The sequence below is a fragment of the Talpa europaea genome (genome assembly GCF_964194135.1).
Source record: "Talpa europaea genome assembly, chromosome: 5".
Taxonomy (NCBI): Eukaryota; Metazoa; Chordata; class Mammalia; order Eulipotyphla; family Talpidae; genus Talpa; species Talpa europaea.
In genome coordinates, this window is record NC_140071.1 from 131,044,740 (window position 1) to 131,065,109 (window position 20,370).

Here is a 20,370-nt window from a genome sequence, read left to right on the forward strand (position 1 = left end):
CCAAGCAGAAGTCTCCATCTCTGGCCATAAAGCCGACGTCTGAAGAACATCTTGAGTAAGGGAACTTCCTCTGGTTTCAGATTGAGTCTCTGGAGCATGACCTGCAAGCCTCTGTGGATGAGCTTCAGGATGTCAAGGAAGAGCGGTGTTCCTACCAGGACAAGGTGGAGAGGCTAAACCAGGAACTCAACCACATCCTGGGTGGACACGAGAACCGGATTATCGACGTGGACGCCCTGTGTATGGAAAACAGGTGAGGGACCAGGTTCATGCCTGTGCTTGTGGGGAGCGCTGGCCCCCCCACCATCGACTTCCAGGCCGGGAGTTATGTACAGCCCTGCAGACATTAGAGGAAACTGGCTCACAATGCAGGGCAAGTCACGCCTCCAGCGGATGATATTAACATCGGGACTTAGTTGTAAAAGTAAGAAAAGAAGCGTCCCTTGCCTGATGCCTACATCGTCTGCTCTTCCTCTCCCCTCCCCACTTGCGCAAGAGGGAGAGGGAAGCTGCTTGTTATTGCTCTCAAAGAGAGGAAAAAGAGTAAGAAAATAAATTGAGAAATTCCCTTAGCTGTTTCTTTTCCCCGAGGCAAATTTCAGCGTGTGTATGTGTCTAACTTAATGTTATGTCTGGTGTCGCCTCTTCCTGCCTCACTTCCCAGTGGAATCATCTTAATGAGAATTATGCGAAAACTGTGTTGCTGTCCCTCAGGGGCTCTCTGCAGAGGCCTGCTCTAAAGTGGGGTTGTGTGATTTGGGCACATTTGACCTTGATCTCGCATCCACTTAAGAAGAGGTCGCAAGGATGTGTTTTTTCCTCCTCTTCCTTTTGGTGGGGAGGAAGCACCTCGTGGGAAAGACGACTCTTTGGGCATATGATTTTCATTTGTTCCTTCCTGTCCTCGAGTATATGTTTTCTATTTTGCCACCAGACACTTTCTGGTCATCTATATTCTTTTCCAGGTATCTTCAAGAAAGATTAAAACAACTTCAAGAAGAGGTCAGCCTCCTGAAATCTAACATTGCCAAATACAAGGTAGCAAGATCACACCAAGGATGGGGATGATTCACACTTGTACATCTAAATGTCATTCTATTTTAATTCTCTTTTATGTGCCTAAGATAGTTTAGTGCTTGCTGCCCCCCCCCCCATAAAGTCCAATAAGAGCTTTCAGTGACAGAGCAATGAGAATTAACCCCCAAACAACAAAAAAAACCAAACTGCTTTCACAAAAGCTCGTCCAGTGCTGTCACCTGACCGGGGCAGGCAGAGGCCACCAGGCGCTAGACGTGGTCCCTTTACAGACTCCTCGGTCGGTATGAAATGAGGTTCTTTATCCAGTTTTTCTAGAAACTGTTCTGTCATCAGATGCTATTTGTCTCATAATCATCCATAAGAAAATGGTTTCCGAGTGATGAAGATACAAAGATGGGGAAATCACAATCTAAATGATAATGTTCACGTCACACTGAAAGGACAAAATGTTAAAATTCTCCCCACTGTTATTTAGTCTAATTCCAGCACCATTAGTTTGATAATATCTATTTCTGCAGATGTTAGTTGTAAGTTTTATAATTAGAAAAATCTCCTGGGTTTCTCTGCTTTGAAAATAGATTGATTTCTCTTCCTGAGGGTGAAGTTTTCCAGCAGGCTTGGTGCTGGGGAGCGCCTTCTTGCTGTTCTGGCTTTTTTCTCAGAAGTCTCTGTGCTGTTGTTCCTCTCCCTTCTGTGGGGCCACCCTTTACTTGACACCAAACTTACACAGATGTAGCTAAAGAATACAGCATTTCAGATTGTGTAATTCATCCTTAGTTTGACAAAATATATGCACGCATTCATCTAACAACACTTAACTCAGTTCTGTCTCCCAGACACTGACTATACCACACACATCGTTTTTCATGTGAGGGTCTGTGTCAGGAGTGACACTTAAGTGGCACATATGTGCTTCCTGATCCCGTGTCCACGTGCCACTAATTGATAGGGGCTTATTTCCCAGTCCAGCCACAGAATCCTTCCAAATATCACTAATGATCTTTTGGCATGGGTCTAGGAAAGGAAACCCATTCTGCATCTCTTGTCTATTTGAAAAGGGTTTCCATAACTAGTGACTTCACAAATTAGAGTGAGTTCTCCAGATTTGATTTAATTTAGTGCAGATTTGATTTAATTGAGCTTCAAGTACCTTTTGTATAGGAGACTATCATTGCTGTCATGTTGCTAGGCACCAACTTAAGAGAAAAAAAAAACAGACTCTTTACTGTGTCCATAAAAATTGTGACTTTTTGCCTGGGACTCAGAATTCTGAACATCAGGCCGGCGTTTGGAGTTTGTCAGGGGTTCCTGTGTGCTGGGTGGGAGGATGTACCAACCGATTGCGTGTTTTTCCATTATTGACTTTTCTGACTACCGTCTTGATTTTCTCCCAATGCTGCTTCAGAATGCTCTCGAGAGACGGAAAAACTCCAAGGGCCAAGGTAAATCTAGCAGCAGTGCTTTGACGGGAGTCCTCTCTGCAAAGCAAGGTAGGAACTCACACGTTTGCTCTCCAGGAGAGACCACTTAGGAGTAGAGAAGGCCAGAGCTGTGGGTCCACATCTCATGCAACCTGCTCTTTTTGTGCGTTGGGAACACAGGCGACCCTTAGGACAGGGATTCCCAAACTTCTACCTGCATCAGACTCGCCTGGAGGACTGTTTAAAGCAGATGACTGCACCCCACCCCAGAGTTTCTCATTGAGTAAGTCTGGGGTGTGGAGAAGATGAATTTCTCAAAGTTCCCAGGTGATGCTATTAGGCTTCCGGGACCCTGCCTTGAGCACTGCTGCATTAGAGGATTTCCTAGTGACCGGACCCCTTTCTAGCTATACCCTGGTATCATACTCTCCTTTCAAGAATGTTCTCTCCTTCCCCAGTCATCATTTTAGCATCTCAGTAGATGTTTCAGCCTCATCGAGTTTCTCCTTTTCCTGGCCTCTATGATCGGAATAGAAAAGTCTCAGAGCTGCTAAAATCATTTTTTCATAGAACATGTGCCTTTTTCAAAGAAGCTTTTATTGATCGCAATTTTGTTCCTCCTTCTTGTCGATTTCAATGAAAAATAATGATCTTCCAGGAACAGTCCAGGGGAATAAATAGCAGAGAGCTCGCTTCTGACACTTAATATTTGGGAATGCAGTTCTGAATGGAAGTGTCAGGTTGAACATGCTCAGCTGGCCAGCGAGGCTCATGCAGAAGTCTTCATCAGAACTAGAAAGGCTTGAAGAAAGTGCTGAATTGCCAGCCAACCTAATAACCAGGGCACTTTCCCCAGCAACTTCTTTTTTCCACTCAACAAGAAAGGATACCCTAGAATTGTTTTTTAAAAGAAAACTACAATACTCTAAAAATGGAGAAGTCCCCCAACTAAGTTAAGTTCTCTAGATACGCTTCATTGCCAAGCATCTTTGAATGTCGAGTCCCCATGTCACACTGGGGAGTGCCAGCAACACTTAGCCACCCACAGCAGATCATACATGTAGACAGCCTTGCTAGGTAACCATTTGGCTACCTGTTATGAAAAACCTTAAACTGACTCCCTTTGAGCCAGCAAGAAAGAATTACAGACATATGCAAACATTTTGCTTCAAGGAAGTTCTTCCATATTAGGTATAACTAAAACAAACAACTAACCAAAAAGTTGGAAACAACATAAATACCCAGTAGTAATATCTAGTCTTAATAAATAAATTCTTAGATGCCAATACATGGATTGCTGAGCAACTGTTACATTTTATGTTTTAGGAGAGAAAGGTGTGTGAATTTGTGTATCTTGTAAATAGAGGAAATGGGGTTCAAAGATACAGTGAGAGACTAACATTGTGTCTTTTTTCCATCAGTAGGTATGCAGGTGGTCCTGTCTTATTTGTGTTATCCACTTAGTTTATCTGTCTTTTCTGCAAATATGCATATGTAAAATATATTTTGTAGTTTAAGTAATCCCCTAAGTCATCTTGCTTCCCATCCTGTGTGCCACTCCATGAAGGACCCTGATTCAAAGCCTGGAGTTCAGGACTACTCACTGGTATTTGCAAAACAGCCAGTGTTTTTAGCACCTTGCATTCCTGTCCATGAAACTGAAATAAATACTATTTCCCAGGTGGTGTTGTTTTTTTTTTAAGTCTTAAATGAGTTAATTTGAAAGTGTAAAATACCACACAAATATTAAGATGGTTATCCTTTTAAAAAACTGTTGATAAAAGTCTATGAGGACCCCACTGGTTAACCTCACACTGAATTCTATTTTGTTTTACTTTTAAACTTGAAGTGAACTTGTCAATACAATAGATTAGCATTCAGAGGCTGGGAACCCATCCCAGCTTCATTATTCAGGAAGTAATGACATCGCTTTGCATTCCAGTGTTCCAGAAAGACTGGAGACTGAGTCGTAAATTTTGTGTCCCACCTAGTTCAGGAGCTATTATCCGAGGATCAGGGATGCAGCCTCCCGGCTACACCGCAGTCCATTTCGGATCTGAAATCTCTAGCCACGGCCCTTTTGGAGACGATCCATGAGAAGAACATGGTCATCCAGCACCAGAGACAGACCAACAAGTAAGTGGTGAACCTTTAGGCACTGGTTGGGTGGGAGAGAAGGGCCCGTGAGTCGCCACCAGGTGGAAATACAGACACAAAGGGAAGGAGCTGGAAACCCTCCAGTCTGGGAGGTTCCAGATAGTACTCCTCTACTACGTCAGTACTTTGGTTATTGCTGTTGAATAGCCATTACTATCAAATGCTTACTCAAGCCACTCCCTGAGCAATGCTTATTTATATGAGGGCATTTTCAGTGGCATAATCAGCTGGGAACTACCTCTCCTCAGGTCTTCTTGCAGGGACCCACCTCCCGAGTGCTCTTATAACCAAATGGCATGACTTTGAGGGGCTCAACAAGCCAAGAGCACCCAAACATCCAGCAGCAGTTGGGCCTAGAAGGGAGTCTCCTATCTATCATTCCTCCTATCATTCCTCCAAATTTGGCCAAAAAAAAAAAATTTGGTGAAAAGGACCACTGCATTCATTAAAACAGGATATCTTATTTGGTTTTTATAATCATGTTGACTGTGGGGCAAAATCAAGCAAGGTAAAGTAGGTGAAAGCAGCACAGAAAACAGAAGCAAAATTGAAAATGTTCAAAAACTGGTGAATAAACAGTAGATTAAAGCAACAAACATTGCAACAGGGCCAGCTCGGTGGGTGAGCCTGCCACGTAGGCGCTCAGGGTGCCCTGCTCAGACAGCCTGCTCTGGTCTGAGCTCTGCTGTTGCCAGCTTGAAATTCTTACATCAAATAATTTTAAAAATTTATTTTTAAACAAGGGAGCCCTGCATTTCCATTTTGCTCTGAGTCCTGCAAATTATGTAGCTGGTCTGCTGGCAAGAGCTGTGCCCAGGATAAAAGGGTGGAAGAAGCCAGCAGGTTCAGAAGGAGCCGGGTCAGGGAGGGGGGAGGCCTGGCGAGGCAGGGGCATGTGGAGAGAGGCAACTGGAAAATGATTGAGAGTATTGTAAAAACAAAATAGAGAAAAGAGAAACAGCAGTGAAAGGAAGATGGCGCAGGAGATTAAGATATATATAAAAGAAAGCCGAGAGCGGTGGAGGGAGGCTGGCAATCTCAAAGGGATGACAAGGGTAATTTATTGACAGAAGAAGTTTTTAAAATTCTTTTAAAAGAAGACTTCACCAAGGAATGAAACAGCCAGACGCTGAAATGCAGATGCTTCTCAGGGGAGGAACACGGAATGGGAATCTCCCCAGAATAGGTACAGGGTCTGTCTTATTCAGGCAGAACCCACAGCCAGAATTGGTCCCCAGGAGTCTTCTTTGTTTTCATTGACTCCCTATAAAGCACCAGCGGGAACGCTTTCCCACCTTCTCTGGTCTTCTAAACCCTAGACTGTTCTCAGCAGGACCCCTCAGCCCCTCCTTGACTGAGCAAACAGAGGCCCCAAGACTTGCTGCTCCCCTAAAACCAGTGCTCCCCTTTCTGCTCCCCTAAAAATCTCTCCCCACTGTCTCCAGAAAACATGCCAGGACCCATCAGCCTGTGTGTCCACCCACCTTCTCCTGGGGACTTGCTCCACTGCGACCGCCTTTCACCCCTCTTCAACTTCCACCCCTTCCTCCAGAGACTTCACAGGTCTTCCTGAACCCCTGAGCCTTCCCTTCACTCTGTAGTCTCCCAAGGATCCCACTCACCTCCAAGCTTCTGGTCAAGGAGTTGAGCTCTATTTATTCAACAGCCCCTCAAAGTGTGTTAGGAGGGGTACTTGACAAGGGGAATGGATTCTGAGGAAGGTCAGGAATCTGGATTTTAGCAAGCTTTCCTCACCCCCCATGATGCCTTGTGCAGGAAAAGGAGATCACCTCTGCTTTAATGCTGACCACAACCTCTTCCAGAATATTCCATGGAGATCTTCATTTGAAGGTCACTAGTACCCCAAGCCATGCTCTATGAGTCTCTTTCTCCTATATTTTCTCTTTATCCCAATTTCCGCTTGGAAATCCTTCTTCTTGGACTTCTTCAGTTTTCTCCTGTCTCATCCCTTTACCTTCCTCTTCCTATTTTTCCCCACCCTTGACCTCCTCTTTTCTTTGAGGTCTCCAACTTCTCTTATCCCAGCTGGGAGATCTCATTCCATGCCTCTGTCTTCCCCTCTTGTTCTCTGCAGACTCTTCTCAGAATTCTTGTCCTCATCAACCCTCAAGCAAGACCCACATTTCCAACTATAGGGTGACAGTTGCCCCAATATCCTTTCTACTGGTCAAATTCAATGAGTCTCAAGTCTGGACCATGCCTTCTCAGTGCATTTTAAGAGACTTTAAAATGCATGCACCCTTTAACCCAGATGGTCTGCTTCTAGGAGTTGATCCCTAAAGAAAAATATCGGAATGACACCCTAAGGTGGATTCATTTATAAGAAGTTGGAAACAGCTCAAGTGTCTTTTTTAATTTAAGATGATTAGGATTATTGTAAATCCATAAGATAGAACATTATGCAGCCATTAAAATCATCATTTGAAGAATATTTAATGGCTTCTGCCCAGCAACTTAATATCCAGATTTGACAAATCTTCATAGCACTAGAGCTTTAGCTTTTCCTGGGCCAGAACATCCCAGTGCCCAGGACAGTGCTGGACCCTGTGGACACTTGTGATTATGTGATAAGTTGGTGATCAGGTCATGGTGTAGCCCTTTGTTCCTGTTCCCTTAACACTCACGTCCAAATGATCATTACACTTGTGGCTTCCATGCCTGAGCCTGTTCTATGCCTACTCCCAGCACTTGCTCACTGCACCTCGCCCATCTGCCCTTTGGTTTTCTTCCCTCCAAAGCAACACATCTTCCTTGGGAAGACCATCTTCCACCCACCTAGCCTCTTCAGACCTCAACCCCACCTCCCCAGCTACTACCCAGGCTCCCAACACCCACCTGCCTGCTGTAATTCTGCTCATATCACAGACCTCTGCAAGGCGGGTTGGGCCCCAATGCCTCCGGACCCCAGTATCCACAACCCTGTTGGCCTGACAGATGGCTCCCCTAATGTGCTTCCCTACCACAGCTCCTGCCTGCATTCCCAGGAGTCAGGGGCCTCTCCTGAGAAAGACCCACATTTTCATTTTGCCAGGTTTATTTTTATGTTCTTGTGCCTTTCCATTTGTAACTAGTATTTAACAATGTTGAAGCATCTCATGGTTTAAGGTTAAACAGTGTATCTCCAAACTATTATTGTCTCGACCACCCAAATCCCTCCCTAGAAGAAACCACCAGTCCTCATTTTTTGTGTCTGCTTCCCAAGGATGCATCTGTCGGCAGCACACACACATCAGTATGCACACACAACAGTCAGACCCCCGTAAATACAGATACTCTTGTCTTTTTCTTTTTTCACAAATGGTAGCTAATCACACATACGCAGTTTTATACTCTTCTGCCCCTTGCTTTTTTTTTCCCATATAATAGATCCTGAAGATTGCTTCCTATCACTATATAAAATGCCAAATGTGCCACTTTTCATACTTAGAAGGTCTTAAGTTTCATATTTGCAATTGATGTTTTACTTGGGGGCACATAAAGAAACTATTTAGCTAACACATGGGTAGGGGGCTCAAAATAGGATGGTCCGCTGCCATCATCCCTGTGATTTAACGTTTTGTAGCTAAAAGAATAGAAGATCGGTGTTTGGGTGGAGCATGTCAGCAGGAGTGAGGTAGTCCCTTGTGCAGGCATGTGCTCCCCCTACTGGCTTCCCACCGCCTGACAGACCCCCTCCCCCAACCCAGCCCCAACCTTGACAAGGCCCAATGGGAGCCATCTTGAAGAATCGATGAATAAACCTGACATTTTGAGAGGATGTTCAATTAATAGGCATTTTGCTTGAGAAACTTGTTGCCAGAGAGTTGGCAGTTGTCTGGTTACTGCTGAAGAAGGGATGAGGTTCGCTTGTCTTATCAACAGATGGAAGAGCATTTGGAGAAGAGGCAGTTGTTCAAGTTCACTGAATGCCACGTTTCGTTCTCCAGTTGCTCCCAACACACAATCACTTTGCTGCTGGTGCTGGTGCTGGTTGTGGGGGAGGATCATCAGTGCATATTGGCCTTTTGCTGCCTTTCCTGCTGTGCCTGGAACTGTTCACTGCCCTTCCTCTTCCCCAGCCAGAAGTAAACAGCCTGGACGTTCAAGATGTTGGTAGCAACATATGAGCTGTCAAGGGTCAGAGCAGAGATCAAAAAGCAGCCCCCTGGGGTACAGGTGGGGGGGGCCAGGTTGTCCCCAAGTGTGTATAGAGCCACAGCCACCTCCCTGTGTGGTCCAGGGGGCCAGGACAGAGGCCCTGTGGTGGCCAGATCCAGAGTTAGTTCTCTTTTCACTGGCCCCTGGGCTGTTGTTATTGCTAGAAACTACTGCTGAAAACCCATCCAGAGGCCTGACGTTTTGAGGATTTTCCTAAACCTGGACATAGGCTCAAATCCACCCTATCCTGAAACACACCATCGCTAAATAGAAACTTGATGTTAAACTCTTCCCCCGCCCTCCATCCTACCACAGAAGCCCTCTCTCAAGCTTGTTTATGCCCCAAGCCACTGTCGAGCTGTCTCCTCCTGTTCCCGGCTAAACTGCTTGAAGAGTCATCTACACTCACCGCTCCACTGTTTCACGCTCGGCTTTGTCTCCACCCTGTCACTTGGATTCTGGATTCTCCCCTTCCACTGTCCTGAAGCATCTCTCTCAAGGAACTGGCATGTCTTCCTAGCAGCCTCTTTTGTCCTCTATGCCCACTTTCTAGAATAAGATAACGTTAACCACACAGTCCCACCAGGAACACACTCTCCCTGTGGCTTTCAGGCCCCCCCTTGCCCTGCCCCTCCCTCCTTACCCACCCTGCATGTGCTCTGCAGTCCTTTCTTGGTTCCACGGAAGGTCCACTAGTCCCTGTTCTTCCCCCTTCTCACCCTCTGTTGTTGAATAGACCCGCTCCCCGGCCCACACGTCATCTTTGCACCTCTAGATATTTCCAGTTCGTTCCTTTCTCCCTTATGTCCTCTGGCTATCTGGTAGGTACTTCAGCTCACCTACCTCCTCATTATTGCCCCATTCTTTGGCTTCCGCACAGCCCACTGACTTGTTCTGGGCCACTATCATCATCGCTTTGCATGATGCCCTTCTAGATGGTCTTTCTGCTACTACCCAGAGTCCTTCCAGCCCATTCTCAACTGCATCCAGAATGCTTAAACTGTGTGAAGCTGCCTCTCTGCATAAAGTCCTTCCGTTTCTCCCCATTGCCGATGTAGGCAAGTCTGAACCTTCTCAATATGGCAGCTCGTGGTCTGGGTCCCACGGCCTCTCTGGGCCCATCTTTAATTTACTCCTCACTTCCGTTCTCTACTGCTGCTGAAGCACGTGTGTATTTCCAGGTCCAGGTTGCATTCCCGCCCCTCTGCTTACTGCTGTGTGACCTGGGGAAAGTTCCTTGACCTCTCTGAGTCTCTCTTTCCTCATCTACAAAATAAGAATACTAAGAGCTGCCTCACTGGTTGGTGTAAGGGACTGAAGGAGATAATCTCTGGGAAGTGCTTAGCGTAACCTCTAGTACAGAATAAGTAATTTGTAAGTATTGATGATTATTGATAAATTTATTAATTAAAAATTTACTTATGTATATTTAGCTTTTGAATTCATCCTTATTTTGCCTGAGCTGACTTCCATCTTAATTAATATTCCCTTTGAGTTCACAGAACATTTTTTGATGTTACTGTAGGTGGTTTTCTTCATCGAGGTCCTTAGCGCTGTCTCCCGGTGTGGTAAGGGACTGAGAAGGTCATCTCTCTGTCAGAGTGAGGGTTGTTCTGGCATAGAACCACTATTAAAATCTTTTTATTAAAAGATCATTAGAGTTCCCAGTGCCACCATATGTGTGTATACTGCTGTCTGTCTCCCACCACGCTTTTAGTCTCTCAAATTCAAGGACGGTGTCTCTTCATCATCTCCTATAATCTCAATAATTGTTGAACTGGTCAAGCTGAATTGAATTCACCGTGTTTCTACTTCTACCTTCTCCACCTATGCATATTGCCAACCATGAGAATCAAATAGTCCTCTCCTCTCCTCAGCTATGCTGCACCACGTTCAGTGAATCGCCTGGCAGTTTCTGGCAGTGCGATGACAATCAGGAGGCTCCGCTCGGTCATTTTGAAGCATCTTGGGTTATGTTTTGCCGGTCAGCTGTAGGTACTACCATTTCCATATAAATGGTATTTAACAAGTGTGTGCTGCAGGCAGTAGAAGCTTGTTTTTTAAAGTGCCATTATAGGGTCCTGGTTAAGAGCATGCATAAATTTCAGAGGTAAATTGCGGCATAGGTTTACATCTGGACTCTGCCACTTGAGGTCCAGCATGTGATTTGGGTCAAATTGACTAACTTCCATGCCTCTGTTTCCTCATGAAAGTAGAGTATAGTGGGCTGGAGCGCTGGGGGTTGGGAAAAGATAGAGCTTTGAGATGAACTGGGTGTCCTGGGGCAAGTTGCTTAACCTCTCTGTTTCTTAGAGTCCACCTGTGTAAAAGGAGGATGATAATGTAACATACGCTGCAGGATTGTTGTCAGGTCTATTGCGATCATGCAAGAGTGGTCAGTGTTCAGTGTGAGCTCTGACTCATATCCCAGACTCAGGGAGATTCCTTTTGCTGTTTGTGCTAATAGTTGCATAGTAGCAATTGTAATGGATGGTGTTATTGTTACTATTACTGCTGGCAAAATTGCTGTGGGGGTCGATTTCTCTCCTCTAGTGTGCTTCATTTGCCTCTGTTTCAAGTGAAAAATGAAGGCAGTCACCACTAGCAAACTTAGGCCAGGTCCCTGAGAGTGGATTGTGGGGGTCACCAGCAAATCCACCTCAGTCCATTTCTGGGAGAGATGGCTGCATTATCCAGGGACATCAGAAAACTACCATCAAAGGTCTCTTCACCACGCCTTTGAACGTTGCCCTGATGACATCCTTCAGTGTACATAGAAGAGTTAAGCCTTATCTTTTGTTTCCAAAAGGCAGCCACAAGCAGATGATCTGATCTCGTTAAGAAACAGGCATCAACTTGAGCACCACTGTGATTGCATCTCAAACCCATCAGCTGGTGAAAAGGGAGCTTGGATCAGAAGGTCTGAGCAAAATATTGAAAGCGAGATTACAAAGAATGGTGTTTATTGAAGGGTCAGGGACATGAAAGCAGAACAGACCCAACAAACAAAGTGAAAAAGGAAAGTAATTGATAAAGACTATGCAGAATTTAAGACTTAAGGAAAAGAAGACAAACTCTCAGTACCTAGATGAAGAAAACCACATATAGTAACGTCAAAGAGTTTTCTGTGAACTCAAAGGGAATATTAATTAAGATGCAAGTCAATTCAGGTAAAATAAGGATGAAGTCAAAGCCATATATATGTGTGTGTGTAGAAACATACATATTCATGTCTTTGTGTGTATGTGGGTGTGGGTAGCTATCGCTGGGATATAAAAAGAGGCAGGAGAACAATTCTGGCTTTCTGATTTCTCTGCTGAAAGGAATGGAAACTTTGCTATTAAGGTCATTTCCACATCATTTTAGCACAACAGTGCCAAAAAAATCCTCCAAATAATATAAAGACTGGCTTTTCCATTTCCAGGCTAATGAAAAGTGATTGAAGTTTTAGATGACTATCAAATCATTTCCCAACTATATTTAATTTTGTGTAGAATGAAGGAGGGGAAATATTATGCCCACATTTATGTCCTTCCATGCATATAGACAAGTTTGATGCCCAAGTCAACACACATTCCTTTGTGATTACATATCATAGTGAGTCAGCATGGTCACTGTGGAACGATGCACAGTTATTCCAGTTATTCTACAATTATTCTTTTGAAAATTTATTTGAAATCCTTGTTTTTATTTTTTTAAAGATTTATTGATTGATTGATTGATTGATTGATTGATTTATACATACATACATACAAGCACTGGGTACAGTCAGAAGCGCGGGAGGGTGAGAGAATTCACCAGAGCCAGAGCGGGGAGCAGAGCAGGCAGAAGGACCGAAGTACACTGCTGAGGGGAGCAGCGGGCGGCAGGAGAGGTCTGCACGCCATGTGGGACCCTCCTCCGGTGGCCGGGGAGCAGCCGGGGATCAGCCGGGAATCGAACCGGCGCTGCAGAGGCTGCGGGCAGCTTCGCAACCCAGCGCTCAACCGCTGCGCCACAGGGAGGCCCTGAAATCCTTGTTTTTAAATTCTCTCCATAGATAATTATAAGCCATGAGAGGGATAAGGTATTTATTTAATGACATAAAATATATTTATTGATTACCGACTAAGCAGTAATGTTCGCATGAAGGTTGCAGTCCTCAGTAAAACACAGGTCAGATCGAAAAAGGCACATCTGATATTTCATTGAAAAAGCAACATGACCAAGCATTCTCACCCATTTTATTTGTTCTACTTGTTGTTCCCCAAAATAGATCCACCCTCAGAGCATCCAGATGTGCTAGGACTGAGGATACGCAAAACTAATTGTTATCTTTAGCAGTTCCCAAGCTTAAATCTTGCAAGATATTTGGGCAATGGTAGAATACTTGTTTGAGTGCTCAGAGGAGCTACCTTTATGGGAGAGAGTTCACTTGATAGGAATGCTTTGTTTTTTTTCAATCATTCATTTAAATTTATATTTTCAAATGTCTTTTTAAGAGCATATATGCTTCTAACCGCAATTATATGTGTGATGTATATATACGTGTGTGTGTAACACAAATATTCCATTTTTTTATCTTAGTCTGTTACTTAACAATGGGGGGTACCTGTTACAGGGCTACCCCGATATAAAAGGGGTTGTCTGACTTTGAGTTCTTACCCGCTTAACTCTGCCCTCAAGTCCTCGCAACTCTCCTTTTGGGGATCATGGGATTTGTAGTTCCCAGTGTCTTGATGGAGTGGGCTATGGAGTCTACAAAGCCTTTCCCCCTAACATACCTTCTGAGAATGTATAATTAGGTGATACCTCCAATGCACAAGCATCATACCGTGTAATTACTCAAACCTGGATAGCAGAGCCTTCTACACACCCAAGCTACATAGTTTAGTCCATTGGCACCAGTCTTTGACATAAGTGTGTCTTGAATCTCCAACATTTTCTCTCAATTAGGACACTTAGATTTCCCAAGTAGCTTGCCCACAGCCCTGAGAACCGATAAAACTCTTCAGTAAATATCTGCTATCATTTTCTCCCCTATTCCAGAATCCTAGGGAATCGGGTGGCTGAACTGGAGAAAAAATTAAGAACTCTGGAAGTTTCTGGTTTGTGGAGTCTTCCAGGTAAGCAGAAATTTATGGCAATTGTTTTTCCTTAAAAAAAAAAAAACCTCCCACATTATTTGCAAAGAATATCTTTTAATTTGAAGATTATTGCTGAGAAATCTGTGTTTTAAACTTAGAAACCACCATTTGGGGAGGAGATCAGAAAAATACAATAAATATGCAAGTACTCATCTGTGGAACTGTGAAGATTTGCTAACTAAAATTTGTAAAATTGTGTGTGTGATTTTTTTAAACTGGGGAACATGGTAAATTGTTTTTCAATGTTGTTTGTTTTGTTTTTATCCATAGGTATCTTATAAATTTTTGTTCAATTTAATCAGCAATCCTAAGAGCAAATATCAGAACTTACAAAGAGAAGTTCAATTCAAGCATCATTCTGAAAAATGAATATAAGAACCCATAGTTGTTGGAACCCCAATGTACTGTTCCTCTCTTCACCCATCCCACATCTTCTGTAGCCTAAAAATCAAAATTTCCAGTGGAGATTTTTTCACAGTTGTAAACACATTGTAAGGAAAAGCTGATGTCTCACTTTAATTAACTATATTTATCCCATTTGTCTTGGTAAAATACCCCCCTTTTTAGAGACCCCCGTCAGCTAGTCCCTCTTTCCACTCTCCAGAAACTTGTATTTATCATTTTCCACCACCTCCTCTTTCCCTGGAAGCAACATTGTACATATATTTTTAGTTACTTAACCTTTCTGCACAAACCAGTCTCCTCTAGCCTTGAATACTGTGGCTGCTTCTCTGTAATGTATGAGAAATGAAAATTGTTAGAGGGACGCAGCAACGCCTTTTCTTAATGTAAATCTGAACAACCGCCTTAGGTTGCCAGGAAGTGTGTCTCATAAATTGGAATTTTTAGCAGAGATGCCTTGAACGTGATGTCAAAAGACCTAACAAAACTAATTAGTGGCGAGTGCCATTCTGGGGTTTGAATGATCCATTTTGTACGAGCACCATTTGATGCTGTTAAAACCTATCTTCTTTGAAGGCCTTTCCTTTTTTGCTTTGAATTGCAACAGAGTCAGGCAAATTTATCGCTTATTTGTGTAGTCAGAACGCTATGTCTGTGTGTGTACTGGAGTTGGATTTTTTCCTCTTCCAGTGATTTAGTGAAATTTCACAATGTTTTATTTCTACAACTTATGTAAAAAGAGGGCGGTGGAATCAGAATGGAATGCTGAGAATTTTCTATCTCTGGTTTTGTTTTGTTTAGGTTAGACTGCAAATGGCTATTCTGCAATAACAATTGTTTCTTTCCTTCTTTCTGCTGCCTGAAGGCCTGAGCTACAATGTTTCAATAGGATTTGGGAGTATGTTCTATTTGAAATCTCTCTATTTGTGGCTAATATCAGCAACGCATTAATATCATGCCTGCATGTAAATAACTGGAAATGCATTCTCTGTTATCCTTGCACACTTCTGATTAGAGTAGTCCACTGAAATAGAGAATTCAATTAGTAGAAAGAGATATTAAATGGTAAAATTCACTTTGAGGGTAAACGGATTTTATGCCATATTTCTTCTAATCTCTGGCTGCCACTTAGATAAGAAGTGGGGCCCTCCTTGGTGGCGCAAGGAGTTAAGCACCGCACTATGAAGCAATCCGCAGCCTCTGCAGTACAAGTTCGATGCCCAGCCGGCCAGGGAGCAGCCCACATGGCGCAGCAGACCTCTCCTGTCTCGCCTGCTGCTCCCCTCAGCAGTGTACTTTGGTCAATCTGCCTGTTCTGTTCCCTACTCTGTCTCTGATGAATCATCTCACCCCCTGCATCTCTGGCCTGTGCCCCAGCTCTTGTATGCATAAATAAATAAATCTTTAAAAAAAAAAAAAAGGGGTAAGAAGTGGGAGGTCAGGGGGGAAGTGGCAGGACCCCACATCTGATCCAGCTAAGTCTTGGCACTACCTTGCCTGGTGCAGTCCTGAAGGGTGTTACAATGAAGAATGGCCTTAGTCCCTTTTCTCGGGTTGTAAGATTCAGGACAGGCCTGGGGCCAGGCAGGTTCTTCTAGTGTAAATCAGACCAGTCCCCTCTGTCAGCTCACTGTTTTTTTTGTTTGTTTGTTTGTTTTGTTTTTGTTTTTGTTTTTTTTTAAAGACTTATTTTTATTTATTTATGCATACAAGAACAGGGGTGTAGGCCAGAAGTGCCAGTGGGGTGGGGGTGAGAGGATTCACCAGTGACAGAGTCCAGAGCAGAACAGGCAGATCCACTGAAATACACTGCTCAAGGTAGCAACAGGAGAGACAGGAGAGGTCTGCTGTGCCATGTGGGTCAGCTCCCTGGTCAGGGATTGAACTCAGGCTGCAGTGACTAGAGATAGCTTGATAGTGTGTCAGCTCATTGTTTTAAGGTCTCCGTTTAACCTAGTGACTAGCAGAACAAGAGCCAGTTCTGCCTTTGTCCCTCCTCGCCTCCATCCCTCTCACCTTCTCCAACCCCCTCTCGCACCTGCCCTCCTCGTCTTCGTCTGTCTCCCCAAGTAGAAGCCACATCAGTGTTTCAGCTAACTGGCTGGGTCCCAGTGATTTCAGGGAACTGCAGCTTTCTCTTATTCACCGGTGTCCAGAATGGATCAGTGTCTCTCCAATAAATCATCCCGTGCATGTGTTGAAGCCTGTGAAGATCCATTTTGTAAGTTCAGTTCTGGGCTAGGCAATCCAGATATTGCCCTCGCTCCCTCCAAGAACCCAGAAGCCAGATCCATGTGCATAAAGCAATGAGCGGAAGCACAATGGAGCATAATTAAGGGCTGAATTACGAAGATGCCAGAGCTGCCAGGCACAGGGTGCGGAGGCATAGAGGGCTAGACCTGGAAGCTCAGTGGAGAGCAGCAAGTCCAAGGATGGCAAATCCCAAGCGCATATGACACAGCACCCCCTCCTGTGGCGGTACCTGACCTTGCTAATGGATCACAAAGCTCTTCCCTGCTGATCTCAGAACCGGCTTCCACATTGGCCTCCAGGAAGCACCTCCCAGTCAGGTTGACGTGTGAGAGAAAACATTTTCCCTTTCCTGATCTAGGCTGAGCGCCTCGTTTTAGATGAAGAAACAGAGACCCAGGAGGGTGGCTGATCCCCAGGTACTTGGGGCCACAGAGGCTGGCGCTAGAGTTTGCTCGGAGGTGTTGAGGTCTTCATTTCATCCCTACAGCTGTGCTGGGGTAGGTCAGATCAGCTTGGGACTGGTTCGCAAGGCAGGTTGGACTGGAGCAGAGGACTTGCAACTCCAGAGCCATCTCTGCGGTTCTCGAGAACAGTGGTGCAGGAGCCTGCCCTTCAGGACTGTTAGGCAGAATTACTCTTGGACTTTGAGCCTGCTGTGACCTGACACCTCCCTCCTGAGAGCCTCCCTTCCTTCCGTCCTTGTTGATTTGATATCACTTTTTCCCCCAATCACAATTTCCTTTCATTTTTATTTTTGAGGCAACATTGGTTTACAGCACTGTGATTTAGGGGACGAGGTTCACACCTCCTCAGATGTATGTATGATTGTTCTCCGTCTCTCTTCTCCCTCCTCACTCTCTCAGTCAACGGTACATAGCTCTTGACATTGTTTGATAGAGTTAGGGCAAATTTGTGATCTTGCTGGGAAATAGACAAGTTTGACAAATGTCACAGCCTGCACGGAGAAGTGATCTGCATAGCAAGGTGCATTCCAGAGCTTTGAACAGTCCCTGAGATGTTGGCAAGGTATGGGGCCATGGCCAGGAAGCCAGACGGTGGTTCTCAGTGACCACATGTCTCTGGACGGAGTGACCACCCCCCTCTGCAGTCCCCTGTCTGTCAGCCTCCTTCTCTCAGCCTCCTGCTGAGCCCTGCCCAGGGAACAGCAAGGAGGGGCTCTGGGGCTTCCAGGATGTGCTCGTGTTTGATAAAGAAGCACGAAGGGCAGGAACAGTTCTCACAAGAGCAGAGCTAGTTCTGTGAGGCTGTCGCTGTAATTCTCTTTCTCCTCTCCAAGCATCAGCCTAAGGAAGAAAATGTGTCTGGAAAGTACCGGGTGCATTTTGGAGAAGGGAATGAGGAATTTCATGTTACAAGGAATAGGGGGACTTCCAGAAAGACCCATACCAGTTGAATGGAAGGGCTGGTGTGACCATCTATGTGAGCTGCATTTGTGGGTCACCCTTGCCCACTCCTTGCCTTCCCATCCTGAGACTAGAAACTGAGACAGCGCCCCATCGGATTAGAATCCATTTACTCAACAAAGATAACATCTGGCTTGGGAACTTAGAAACCTCAACTATTTTGTAAGAATGAACAAATCTTAGCAGTTTCTCTTAAGATAGGGCAGTAGGGCCTCCCTGGTGGCACAAGGGGTTAAGCACCACACTTTGAAGCAATCCACAGCCTCTGCAGCATAAGTTCAGTCCCCGGCTGGCCAGGGAGAAACCCATATGGCACGGCAGACCTCTCCTGACTCGCCTGCTGCTCCCCTCAGCAGTGTATTTCAATCAGTCTGCCTGTTCTGCTCCCCACTCTGTCTGGTGGATCCTCTCACCCCCTGCATCTCCGGCCTGTACCCCAGCTCTTGTATGCATAAATAAATAAATGTTTTTTAAATAGAAGATAGGGCAATAATCTCTCTAGGAAGGAATATGAGGAAGGTGCTTATCTGCTCCCTAACCCCACCATGACTGGCCGTGGGTCAGCCATGACTTCTGTCTCCCCTTCCCCTTCTGTTCAGATTTTTAGAAAGGTTTAAAGTTTATGGCACCAGCATTTTTGAGGAGCTGTTGATGGTAGTGGTGCCCTACAGTGGACAGAGCTGTGGAGACATTCAGCCCCACAGAATTCCTCATGACAGGAAGCCCAGGACATCCCTCGGGCTGACCTGGCACTGGGCTGCAGCCAACTCCCAGCTCTGCCCATAACTCTGATTCTTTAGCCACCAGGGCAGAGAGGATGTGGAAGTTCCATTGGGACACAGAGGTGGCTGAGCTTGTCTCTCACTGGGTCCCCTTAAGGCTAGAGAGCTGCCGCCTTACCTGTCAGAGGAAGATGGATAGAGAAGTGCAGTCCTGTCCCTGACGGAGTAACTGTTGCCTGGGTGGAGAGAAACCAAAGCAGCCCACCCCCAGGCATAGCTCTTCAGGTTGCCTGTAATCCCTGGAGGTGTTTCCAGATTGTACCTCTACAACACAAAGGGTTGCCCAATGGTGATGACATCATGTCAAAGGCCTCAGCAGTATTCCATGCTGTAGGTCAGCATTTCTCTTTGGGAAACCTTCAAGCAGTGACCCTTAGACATTTCTGGATTTTTATTCCCATGAGACAGTAGTTATGCAAGTGGAAACCTTCAGGGTGGACTCCTAACAGATTTCCATTCTTCTGGGATGACTCTCAGCAGAGAAACCACAGTGCTGTGGCTTCTAAAAACACCCCATCTGCCTGGAGCTGCCCATGCAGGGGGCAGTAGGATGCCCAAGAATGTGTGAGTCTGTCAGAATGGACTAAGTGCCTGTTGCGTGCTCAACTCTCTACTACGCTCAGTCTTGGAAACTGAGTTTCCAGTCTTGGAAACTGACTGGACTTGGTTGACCAGGAAGACAGTATTACAATGTAAAAGGATGCAGAAGAACCATCCAATGACCACCTAATTGTCTAAGGAGCAGCGGGCATCTTTATGTAAAGAGCAGCCTGCTCTCTGCTGAGCCTGAAACTGACTAAAATCATATAACTTTGGAAGTTCTGATGCAAGCCCCAGAGACATCTAATGTTTTACCTTGTTCAAGGTCAGACAGCTCAGGGGAGAGCGTGGGCTGGCCCTTGGCCCACTGGGTGTCGCATTTGGGAAGATGATTTCCTACTAGGAAAATTGCAAGTCCTCCTGGACAAAGCTGGGGATGGAATCTGGTGGGGTCACCCAACCCAGGGAGCGGGGGAGCGGGCAGCACCACTAAATGTCCGTGTGTCTCGTGTCTGTGTATCCGTGTTCATCATCTTGGGCTTCCAAGCTCCCCTTCCCCAAGCCTCACCTCCATAACACCATTGTCTTGGAAACAGAGTTGTAAAGTCTTTCCTCTTTCTTTTTGCCTCGGGCTTTCTCTACCCACTCATGGACTTCATATGAAAAGGGAAAATTGAGAAGAGTTTGGCTGGTATGTTCTAAGTGAAAGTTTAGCTGTGCTAATACTCCCAGACTTCGGACAGAGGTTTTATTCATTCTAAGTGAGTAGGGTAGATTAAATCGGAGGCAGGAGCCTCCCCTGGTGGCGCAGTGGTTGAGTGCTGGGCTGCGAAGCTGCCCGCAGCTTCTGCAGCGCCAGTTTAATTCTTGGCCGCCCGGTAAGGGTCCCACATAGCATGCAGACCTCTCCTGCTGTGCCCGCTGCTCCCCTCAGCAGTGTATTTCATCAGTCTGCCTGTTCTGCTCCCCACTCTGGCTCTGGTGAATCTTCTCACCTTCCCGCACTTCTGGCTGCACCCAGTGCTTGTATAAATAAATAAATAAATCTTTTAAAAAAAAATAAATCAGA

The 20,370-nt window shown here is 45.3% G+C and overlaps 1 protein-coding gene across 1 annotated transcript in view; it reads left to right on the top strand.

The window, feature by feature from the left end:
* CCDC149 (coiled-coil domain containing 149) overlaps positions 1-20,370 on the top strand; it is a gene marked incomplete at both ends in the record, with an annotated part of 96,488 nt that overhangs the window by 65,583 nt on the left and 10,535 nt on the right. The window contains 6 exons of the mRNA XM_084233567.1: positions 81-253; positions 966-1,038; positions 2,444-2,528; positions 4,451-4,595; positions 13,803-13,879; positions 15,168-15,200. Of these exons, the coding sequence (XP_084089693.1) occupies positions 81-253; positions 966-1,038; positions 2,444-2,528; positions 4,451-4,595; positions 13,803-13,879; positions 15,168-15,200 (586 nt within the window). The remainder of the gene's footprint in view (positions 1-80; positions 254-965; positions 1,039-2,443; positions 2,529-4,450; positions 4,596-13,802; positions 13,880-15,167; positions 15,201-20,370) is intronic.